The 11,634-nt window shown below is 36.9% G+C and overlaps 1 protein-coding gene across 1 annotated transcript in view; it reads right to left on the bottom strand.

The window, feature by feature from the left end:
* Nucleotides 1-3,117: 3,117 nt before the first annotated feature.
* Nucleotides 3,118-11,634, bottom strand: part of dnajc25 (DnaJ (Hsp40) homolog, subfamily C, member 25) — a 12,197-nt gene continuing 3,680 nt past the window's right edge. The window contains exons 3-4 of the mRNA XM_081366041.1: nucleotides 7,754-8,224; nucleotides 3,118-3,778 (exon numbers count right to left, since the gene is read on the bottom strand). Coding sequence (XP_081222167.1) covers nucleotides 3,656-3,778; nucleotides 7,754-8,224 — 594 coding nt within the window. The 3' untranslated portion in view covers nucleotides 3,118-3,655. The remainder of the gene's footprint in view (nucleotides 3,779-7,753; nucleotides 8,225-11,634) is intronic.

The raw sequence follows: 11,634 nt of genomic DNA, 5'->3' as shown, positions 1-11,634 counted from the left end.
AAAATAGTACATCAGTGTTTGTTTCTGGTGTAAAACATCCACGTTTGGTAATGCAGATCAATAGCACTGGTGAATCGATTAATCAATTTAAGCATCCCCAACTGAGCAAGCCAAAGGCAACAGTGGCAAGGAACCGAAAAACTCCATTAGGTGACCTAATGGAGAAAAAAAAAAACCTTGGGAGAACCCAGGCTCAGTCGGGGACCAGTTCTCCTCTGGCGTTTATGAAGTAGAGACCGGATTTAACTGTAAGATTAAAATATTATATGAATGCCTGGCTGAAGAGATGCGTCTTTAATCTAGTTTTAAACTGGGAGAGCGAATCTGAGCAACGAACAGTATCAGGAAGGCTATTCCAGAGTTTTGGTGCTAAATGTGAAAATGCTCTCCCTCCTTTGGTGGATCTGGATATCCTAGGTATGACCAGAAGCCTCGAATTTAGTGATCTTAAAGAGCGCGATGGATTATAGGGCGATAGAAGATCCGTTAAATAAACTGGAGCTCAGCCGTTTAGGGCTTTATAAGTCAGTAGCAATACCTTGTAATTAATACGGAACTTTATAGGTAACCAATGCAGTGATGATAAAATTGGTGTTATATGGTCAAACTTTCTTGATCTAGTAAGAACTCTAGCGGCGGCATTTTGGACTAACTGTAGCTTGTTTATTGAGGATGCAGGACAACCAGCTAATAAAGCATTACAGTAATCTAGTCTCGAGGTCATGAATGCATGAACTAGCTTTTCTGCATCAGAAACAGATAGCATGTTACGTAATTTAGCAATATTTCTAAGGTGGAAAAATGCTGTTTTTGTAACATATGAAATATGATTTTCAAAAGACAAGTTACAATCTAATATAACACACAGGTCTTTTACTGTAGAGGATGAAGTAACAGGACACCCTACTATGTTAAAGTTGTATTGTAAGCGGTTTTGTGGGCGGTTTTTTGAACCGATAAGTATTACCTCTGTCTTATCTGGATTTAATAAAAGAAAATTGCGCGTCATCCAATCTTTTATATCTTTAACACACTCTGTCAATTTGGATAATTTAGCGTTTTCATCCGGCCGTGATGAAATATATAGTTGAGTGTCATCAGCATAACAATGGAAACTAATTCCATGTTTCCTTATAATATTTCCAAGTGGCAGCATATATATTGAGAATAATAGAGGGCCTAACACAGATCCTTGCGGCACTCCATAGTTTACTGGAGTTATGATCGATTTTTCTCTGTTTAAATAGACAAAATGGTAGCGGTCAGATAGGTATGATCTGAACCAGCTTAATGCTTGTCCTTGAACACCGGTATAGTTTTGTAGCCGATCTAAGAGTATTGTGTGATCTATAGTATCGAACGCAGCACTAAGATCAAGTAAAACTAGTATTGAGATACAGCCTTGGTCAGAAGCTAAGAGTAAATCATTTGTGATTTTAACGAGCGCAGTTTCAGTACTATGATGCGGCCTGAACCCAGACTGAAACTTTTCATAGGTGTCATTTTCTTGCAAGAAAGAGCCCAGTTGGGCAGACACAACTTTTTCTAATATTTTGGACATAAAAGGAAGATTTGAAATGGGTCTATAATTTGCTAGGTTATTTGGGTCTAATTGTGGTTTCTTAATGAGAGGTTTTATAACTGCCAATTTAAATGTTCTTGGAACATGACCTAAAGATAAAGACGAGTTAATAATATTGAGGAGAGGCTCTTCCACTATAGGTAACACTTCTTTCAATAGTTTAGTTGGTATGGGATCTAATAAACATGTTGTTGTTTTAGAGGAAATGATAAATTTATTTAACTCTTTTTGTTCTATAGTTGTAAAGCACTGTAATTGTTCTTGCGGGGTGATAATCGAGGCTGAATTATAAGGCGCGATTGAAGATTGAACGTTTACAATTGTGGATCTGATGTTTTCTATTTTCTCAGTGAAAAAATTCATGAAATCATTACTACTAAACTGTAACGGAATATTTTGTCCAGGTGACGCTTGTTTATTTGTTAGTCTAGCCACGGTGTTAAATAAGAACCTAGGATTGTTTTGGTTATTTTCTATTAGTTTGCGGAGATGCTCAGCCCTGGCTGCTTTTAGGGCTTTTAGCTTTTTTGTCAAGTGATTGTGAGGAGTGCGTGCGTATTACACGCCATAAAGAGCATATCATATGCACGCAATTTAAACTATTTTTGGCGTATAAATGGCACGAGAAATAACATTCGTGGTATAGATACGTATTTTCATGTGATCGGGCTCGCTGTCGCAACTCATAACTAGCGTCTTCTCTCTCTCCCGGCAGTCGCCGCAAACAGTCCCGCCAGCGCTTTCCCACACAAAGACCAAGTGACTGACAAGCGCCGTGGCGCCGCCTCCCCACACAAAGACCATGCAACTGACAAGAGAGTTCACTCCTCCTATACGCTAAAGAACCGAGAGTGGTCATCCAGTCTCTTTGGTAGAGAGAGAGAGACGAGGAAAACAAACAAGCATGCAAATGGAATTATCGCGGCCGTAAAATTCTCGAGCTCATTTTTTTATTGTGCGATTAATTGACTTATCGACTATCGCGACAGGCCTAGTTGTACATTTTTGAGGGTGAGCAAAAACACCGTTTTGTGTCTGTTCCTGTAAATGCAAATGAGCTGCAGCTCCCGGCACAGTGGGCGGAGCTACAAGAGCTTGCACTCACACACACATGCACTGAAAATTTCTCAAACTTTTAGCCTTTTATGTTCAAACCGGATTCAGACAATGATGGAGAGACTCAAGAAGAAGTGACAACATGTAGAAGCGACAGGACATTTCTGAATGGTTAGTTGATGAATTTATGTAGATGATGTGTAGTTATCTTCTAGTCATTGATTAGCATATTCTGTCATGATAGTCTATGAATCAAGTTCCGGGGGCGGGGTTTATGTAAATTTTAGGGTTGGTGATGTCACTAACCCGAGAGGAATGTCCTGTAGTCTCTACCAGCCGTTTGTTGTTGTCCTTAAAAAGTGATTTCTTTAAAAGCAAATATCTCCCTTTGCTTTGAACTTTGAGCGTTGCAACTTTGCAGATGTTGTTTATGCTCAAACAGCAACATTACACACTAACTAAAGTTAGAAAAGTCAAATCATAATCAACCACCCCTTTAATCTACGGCATGACAACCTTTTTTATGGTGACATCAACAAAGTCTTCCTAACCAAACCTTAAACTATAAAACTTTATTGAAGTACCATGTAACGGAACAATTAGATATGACTTTATATATATGCAAATAAAAGGCTTTGAGATACAGCATAGGATCAGACATAACATTTATAGCAGACATGTAGAAGAACAAACAGAGGGACAGAATCCTTCAGTGATTGAAATGAGGCATTTTTCGAACTGTAACACTCGGTTTCTCTAGCCTGTGATCAAACTCATCCTGGTAAAACAACACATAATGTTTTGAGATGGTCATTTTTCCAAAACGGTCTCAATTGATCCTCTTATGCAAACAGAAGTCACATGATCCTCCATAGGTACAATCAAATCTCCTTTATAGTCTTATATCATGTGAGAAAAGGCAGCCTTATAAATCAGGTGCACATCGTTAGTCCATTGTAAACGAGTGTTATTATACACACACACACACACCTGGGACGGCACTGTGTGTGTGTGTGGTCAATCGTCAGCGAACGTGATGCGTCCGGGACCCTCGCTCCTCATCCAGCGCCTGTAGCGTTTCCATCGCGAGTCTGTGGCCATCTTCATCTTCATCTCCTCCTCCTGCTCCTCTCGGTAGGCCTTTCACAAACACACAGTATCATCAGTCTCTCTGTACGCCTAAACACACACATACTAACAACACCACACACTCCTCATTAATATGATGAAAAACAGGTTAATCACTGATTAATGACGTAATAATGAATGTTTCTATTCCAAATATTTAATAGGGCTGGGGGATCTGATTTTTAATCATTTTAAATTATTTGCAGAAAAACATGTGAACTTAAAGCTTTTAAAGTTCACTGTGCTAAGGCACACACACATAAATGTATGCATGCATACATAAATATATATATATATATATGTGTGTATGTATTAGGGATGTCCCGATCCGATCCACGGCATCGGTATCGTGCCGATACTGGCCCAAAATGCTAGATCGGATATCGGAGGGGAGAAAAAAAATTATCCGATACCTATGATCGATACCCATTAGGGGTGTAACGGTACGTATTCGTACTGAACGTACGTTCGGTGCATGGATTTACACAGAGAATACACGGTATAAAAATAAATAAATCTCGCGTGCACATTAATTAATGTAATACGGAACTAACGTTACTGTTAGATACGCGCATATGCGGGTTCTTTAGGGACACCTAATCTGTAGCCCGCCTTAGCTCTGAACGTGCGTCTATTTCGCTTCAAACGCTCACTTTATCATTATACGCGCGCAGCGCGTCCTATTCGCTTTGGACGCGCGAATGGATTCAAACTGTTCAAGCATCGAACTAGACGCGATAGACGCAAATTTGGCGCTCTATTCGCGTTTTGGTGTGAACGCAGCAAAATGAACAGGCTGCGGTGTCAAGATTGCAATGCTGGAATGTGTGTGTGTCAGAGAGAGAGAGGCACTGGCGCGATCGAACAGTGGAAACATAAAAACATACTCCGTCATTTTCATACAGGACATCATTAAAACTGCAAAAAGTGTTTAGCCTACTTATATTTGTGTAAAACACAACATTGTGCTTTTGTCAAACTGTAAACTCTTGTCAAACTGTAACTGTCACCCAACCAAAATCACACATACACACACACACACACACACAGTTTAAAAGCAAAAATGATCTCATCTTTTGGACATTCATCATTGCATTGGTTTTCATTTCTTGTCCTAAATTAGAGCACTAATCTGTTTATTTTTAAGTTACACATTCTACATTGAATGAAAAAGAAAATCAAATGTGTTTTTAAAAGTAGTATTATTTTATACAGAAATAAATTATTTATAATTCAGATGAGAATAAAGTTAAAGTTAATTAAAATTGTAAGGAAACAAATATATTGATCTGAAATATAGCAAATTAATTTAAATTCATTCAGGTTACCAAACATATCTCGAGGTCTTTTGAATAAAGGCTGGCAGTCTTTCATTATCAACTGTTGTTGTGGACTATATACTGGAGAAGTATTTATTCTCCATTTGAGTGAGATGTTTTTATGTGGCTAATTGAGCAAAGTGCTTCCATTATATTTTATTATTATTAGTATTAGTTCAAGAATAAAATAAAAATATCGGATTGATATCGGTATCGGCAAATAGCCAAAGCTGTGGCATCGTATGGAAGCTTGTTTCCGCCACAAAATAAAAAAAAATAAAAGATAATTGCGACTTTTTATCTCACAATTGCGAGTTTACATCTCGCAATTCTGACTTTATTTCTCAGAATTGCGAGATATAAAGTCAGAATTGCGTGAAATAAAGTCAGAATTCTGAGATATAAAGTCAGAATTGCGTGATATAAAGTCAGAATTCTGAGATATAAAGTCAGAATTGCGAGATATAAAGTCGCAATTGCGTCTTATAAAGTCAGAATTCTGACTTTTTTTCTCGCAATTGCGACTTTATATCACGCAATTCTGACTTTATATCTCAGAATTCTGACTTTATATCACGCAATTCTGACTTTATAACACATAATTGCGAGTTTATATCTCGCAATTCTGACATCTTTTCTCAGAATTGTGAGATATAAAGTCCAATTCTAAGGGGGGGAAAAAAGACGGACTTTTTTTTTTTTTTACCTCAGAATAGTTTATATCTCACAATTCTGACTTTATAACACGCAATTGCGACTTTATATCATGCAATTCTGACTTTATATCTCCCAATTGCGTGATATAAAGTCAGAATTCTGAGATATAAAGTCAGAATTCTGAGATATAAAGTCAGAATTGCGTGATATGAAGTCGCAATTGCGAGAAAAAAAGTCAGAATTCTGACTTTATAACACGCAATTCTGACTTTATATCTCAGAATTCTGACTTTATAACACGCAATTGCGACTTTATATCATGCAATTCTGACTTTATATCTCCCAATTGCGTGATATAAAGTCAGAATTCTGAGATATAAAGTCAGAATGCTGAGATATAAAGTCAGAATGCTGAGATATAAAGTCAGAATTGCGTGATATAAAGTCGCAATTGCGAGAAAAAAAGTCAGAATTCTGACTTTATAACACGCAATTCTGACTTTATATCTCAGAATTCTGACTTTATATTACGCAATTGCGACTTTAAAACACGCAATTCTGACTTTATATCTCGCAATTCTGAGAAATAAAGTCAGAATTGCGAGATGTAAACTCGCAATTGTGAGATAAAAAGTCGCAATTATCTTTTAAAATGTTTTATTCAGTGGCGGAAACAAGCTTCCATAGCATCGTTATCGGTATCGGAAGTGAAAAAGTGGTATCGGGACATCCCTAGTATGTATGCATAAAATATATGTGTGTGTGTATGTATATATATATATATATATATATATATATATATATATATATATATATATATATATATATATATATGCATGTATATGTGTTCAAATTCATCCTGGTAAAACAACAAACAATGTTTTGAGATGGTCACAATTTTTTTGAGATGGTCGTATTCTATATATATATACATAAATAATGTATGAATGAATGAATGAATGAATGAATGAATGAATGAATGAATGAATGAATGAATGAATGAAAAAAATAATTCTATCCTGGTCAGAATTATTGGCAACTATGAACAGAGATGGCTGTAAAAATAAATCTGCATTATTTATCCTTTTGATCTTTTTTTTTTAAATCACAAAAATCTAACCTTTCATTGAAGTGAATCAAATTAAAGTGTGGTGAAAATCACTTTACAAAATCATGTTGGTCACACTTATTGGCAAGCCTAGAAAGTCTTATGAGTAAAATCTCTCTGAAGTATGTTCCCAGTCATATTTACATTAACATTAGGGCGACTAGGAACGTGAAATTATCCAGCCTTCTTGTTTCATAGGAGTATAAATATGAGGAAACACAAAAGCCTAATTCCCTAAATCATCCATCACAATGAATAAAACCAGAGACTATAGTTCAGATGTGCAGCAAAAGATGTTAAACATTTGAAGAATTGAAAATTCCCATTTCCAACATCATGCGTCTATATTGTCTTAATTAAATTAAATGCATGTTTGAAAAAAACTGTTTATGCTACGAAATTAGTTAGTTTCTCCATCTCAAAGTAGTTTGTTGGTTTAACAGTTTCATAACTCAAAGATTGATGAAACCTTTTTGCATTTTCTTTTCTTTTTAGAGTGTATGCAACGTTCTCTGACTACATTAAAATACACTGTAAATGCGAACATGGACCTCAATGAAAATGATTCAATAATAAAACCCATGTCCTCACACTCTATGATGATGTGTCGCTCATGGTTGACTGTTGTGATTCAATAATTAAATCAAACCATAGAAAAACTGGTAAAAAATTCATTAAACATCAATATAAGTTTGATTTATAAAATGATTATATAAAACTGACGACATAACTGCAATTATAATGTAAAACTGAAGAAATGCATTATGATTTTTAAATAAGGGATATATTTAAAATGCACTTGTTATCTTTCAAAGAGCTGGAAAATTGTCACAATTTATCAGTTTTAAACCGTGTAAAGCATTTTTCGTATGTGTTGGCCGAAATGAAAAATCTTGTCCAAACCTCATAATTCTCCTTGATCCAGAGCTGCTGCTTCAGGAAGGTTTCGATCAGGCCGCTGTCCAGACTGTCAAACTGAGCCTGGGACATCTTCATGTTCTTGCGGATGATGTAAAGTCTCTCCTCCTCCCCATACTCCTCCCCACGGACGGTGAAACGGTAAAACCACGAGCAGTGCCACGCCACGAAGGTGCACAGATGGTACGGGAACAGGATGATTTTACACAGCAGAATGTCCGATACGTTGGGCTTCTGATATCCACCTTTGATGTCGATCTTGTTCTTGATGATGTCTCTGATAATCTGCTCCTCTTCCTCGCGGATCTCCTCTTTGGATCGCCGGTTCTTCCCCTTCTCTTTGGTTCTGTTGAGGAGACCTTGCTGCTTGGCCAGTTCGGCAGCCTGGATGCGATATTTGGGAACGGTCATCAGGTAGTTGATGGCTTCCGTGTAGCTACTCCACCAGCTGTAATACTGCAAACAAATAAAAACATCTGCTTGTTAAATGGACAGCTCTTGCTCTAACAGCTGTCGGTATGATCCATATACTAAATATTAATGAGCTGAATGTCATCAATCTTAACCCTCCCTTAATCATTCCCTCGCGGGTCTAAAATTAGAGCTCTAAAATTATACTTTTTTTTTTTGGTTCAAAAAAGTAAATTTTATTTCATTTTGATGTTTTTTAATGCAATTTTTTTGGAGATTTTTTGTTATTTTTTATTTTATTTGCCTTAAAATTTAGCCTGGGTGCCAGCCCGAACCCCGCCCACAACATTTTTTGGTCGGGAAGTTCGGTCTGGACTCGATCCATTGAGGAGTAATTATGCTCGGCTCCTAGAAGGCCGAGCCAATCAAATTGCCAGGGCGGGCTTTAATCGATGATGGACAGATGGTCTGCGGTTACGTAATCACCCACGTCACCAAAGAGCGCTTGATTTGAATTAGTTTACAACAAAGACGACTGCAGCTGGAGAATTGAGATTTCACGAGTTCACACTTACAAATAAGTCAGATAGAATAAATGCGTATATGAGATTTCACGAGTTCACACGAGTGGTGGAGGGATGCTGAAAAACTGTCAAGGAGTGTTAGGTAAGTTGACAGAGTGAATATGCTTCCTCTGTAACGTTAGACATGGTATTGTTTGATGACAAGTTGATATTGGATTGATTATTTGTACGTGCTCCTCCCAAACTTTGTTTATGAAACATCATGTGTAGATTCCGCCATCGCGTCTGTTATAGAACAAGATATCCACATCGCATTCATTTTAAAAGAGGAACAGAGAGCCGCGTCATTTTGTTGGTTGAAAATATGAATGAAGAACATGCGTCATTTACTGCGTTGCTCTGATTGGTTGTAGGTCTATCCAATTGAGTGCAGAGGGTTTTTTTTTCCTGGTTCGGTTGAGACATGCCCCATAATCAAATCTCTATGGAGCAGTATCAGACTCACATTCTGACTAGAATATGAGTATGACGAAGTCAGGCTACTTAAAATTACTAGATTTGATCAATAAATAATAAATAAATATTGCTCACATTCATTCAATTTTAATTGAAAGTAACTCACAATTTCAGGGCCGTATTAAGAGTGTGGTGCCCCTTCCAAATGCACCAAGCAAAGATCCTTTCAATTTTATAAACCCAGCCAATATAATCACAATGAACATATCCAAAATAAAATCTTTAACACATAACAACTGCAAAACCACTCAATTGACGTCTGTCCATTTTGGATTTAGATTCATTTTCTGTAGCCGTAAAAAAAAAAAAACACACATTTGCGCGTACTTGTTGTGGACCAACTCAACTCTGACAGATTGGGGAGGGAGGGGGGGAGTGATAGTGGTCATGTAATCTTTATATATTTATAATTTATTATTATTATTATTGTTGTTAAATTAGTGTTCATAATGTATGGTCTTTCAAGAATTTCAAGGTAATAATATATATTTTTTTTAAATATTTTTAAAGCTTGTGTCATGTGGTGCCCCCCTAGTGGTTGTGAATGGTTGGTGCCCCTGGGCACTGGCCCAAGTGCCCTTATGGATAATCCGGCTCTGCACAATTTCATGCATAATCCTTTTAATTCAGCACAAAAATATCTTACATCAGGAGTCTTTGCCGACCTCTTGTGGAAATAAATAATATAACATGATATTTCATGACTCTAGCCACTTGATGGTCTTATAGCTCTAAATGGAGCAAATGAGCGGGTCCGCTGGATTCTAAAGTCAGTTCGATTTAGTATGCATTCAGATACACTTGTAGACATTATAAAATTATTTTTTGGTAAAGTTTTAGCGTTTTTGAGATTTTTCTATATGTACTAAAGCATTCCTCTCATTCCATTCATTCCTAAGGGGTCAAATTGATCACAAAACTCCTCAAATTTGTGTATTCGTAGTTCAAGTGCGACAAAAGTCCTAGGCTCTTGGACCCCTTTAAAAAAAAATTATATGAATAATTTTCGGGTCAAAATGATCTGAGGAAAGGATGAGGGTTAAACCCCAGTCCTGGAGGGGCTGCTGTCCTACAGTGTTTGGATCTAACATTAGTCAAACATAGAGTTCATGTTTGTGTGATTAGAGATAAACCCTGGAAGATCATGACCTGCGGTGGATGAAATTATTAAACGTAACTCTTCATTGGCTCTTCCTCCACTAACACACAAGTAATCACATGAGAGTAAGTATGACCATAACATTACATTGCTGCCACACTCAATCCAAAGTTTTAAATGTTTCTCTATATTAAACCAATAAAAAAAATTGTGATTCTCAATTTATCTAGACTCTTGCATCTCTACCTTGAACCAAGGATACAATGACACTGGATCTTTAAGTCTGTGACGTACGGTTCAGAGGTTATAGCCCACAATGAATTTGGCTGTTCGAAAAGCGTCTATGCAACCGAGTAGCGGGTAATAATACTCCAATCCCACCAGGAGCCTGTACCATGATGGTAGTTGAACAAACTCAGGGTTGCAGGATTAGTTTCGAGTTGACAAACCCAAACCAATCCAACCAGGCTTTGTTGGTACCATGATGCTGATCATCAGCTTTCTGAGATCCTGAGTTTAGGTGTGACATCAGTAGCGAACAGCCAATCACATGCTGAGAAAGAGCTAAACTGAGATTAATTTCTCGCGAGAGAAGCAGCACGATTCACTTATTAAATAAAAGTATTAAAATATTAAGAATTTAAACAAATTTACACAGCAATAAGAAAATGGCTGTCTATGAAAGAGGACAACTAAAAGAAAAAGTCTCGCTATACTGTATATCAGTGCAAGTAAAAGTTGTGAAGTTAGTTTATACAGTTGATAAAGGTATAGAGAGAATTGAACATTTAAGCTCACATGTAGTCATTTTATAGCTTTATCTATTGATTCTAAAGTGTATTTATATTACCTTTATATATTTATTCATTTAAACCCTTGCGTAATTATAATTGATGAACTAAAATTGTACATGTGATCGATTAAGGGGTATAATAATTACATAAATAATACCTAAATCATACAAAATTATTATTCTAAATAAGCATTACTAAAAGCCAGACGATTTTGTCTTTAAAAGTCATTTGCTATGTAGTGACCTTTAATTTGGAGTAGAAACAGGTGGAGTGACTTTATCCTTTGCTCACAGCTGATTGGTCCAAGTTCGGTTTGCAACCTCTTACCTGGAACATAGCCTGCCCCGGACCAGATTAGCCATGCAGCGCAAGTTACTCTGGCGATGAACAATGCTAAAAGCCAAACCACTTTCATAGTGCCTAAAACCAAGGGTTGGCGCAAACTAAATTGAAACACACCTGGCTAGCCACCTAAACCGGCTTCATGGTACAGGCCCCTGGTCTCTATAGACCTTATGCACC

This window comes from Scardinius erythrophthalmus, assembly GCF_964197995.2.
Source record: "Scardinius erythrophthalmus genome assembly, chromosome: 5".
Lineage (NCBI taxonomy): Eukaryota > Metazoa > Chordata > Actinopteri > Cypriniformes > Leuciscidae > Scardinius > Scardinius erythrophthalmus.
Note: the sequence above shows the minus strand (reverse complement) of the source record. Positions and strands in the feature narration are given on the sequence as shown.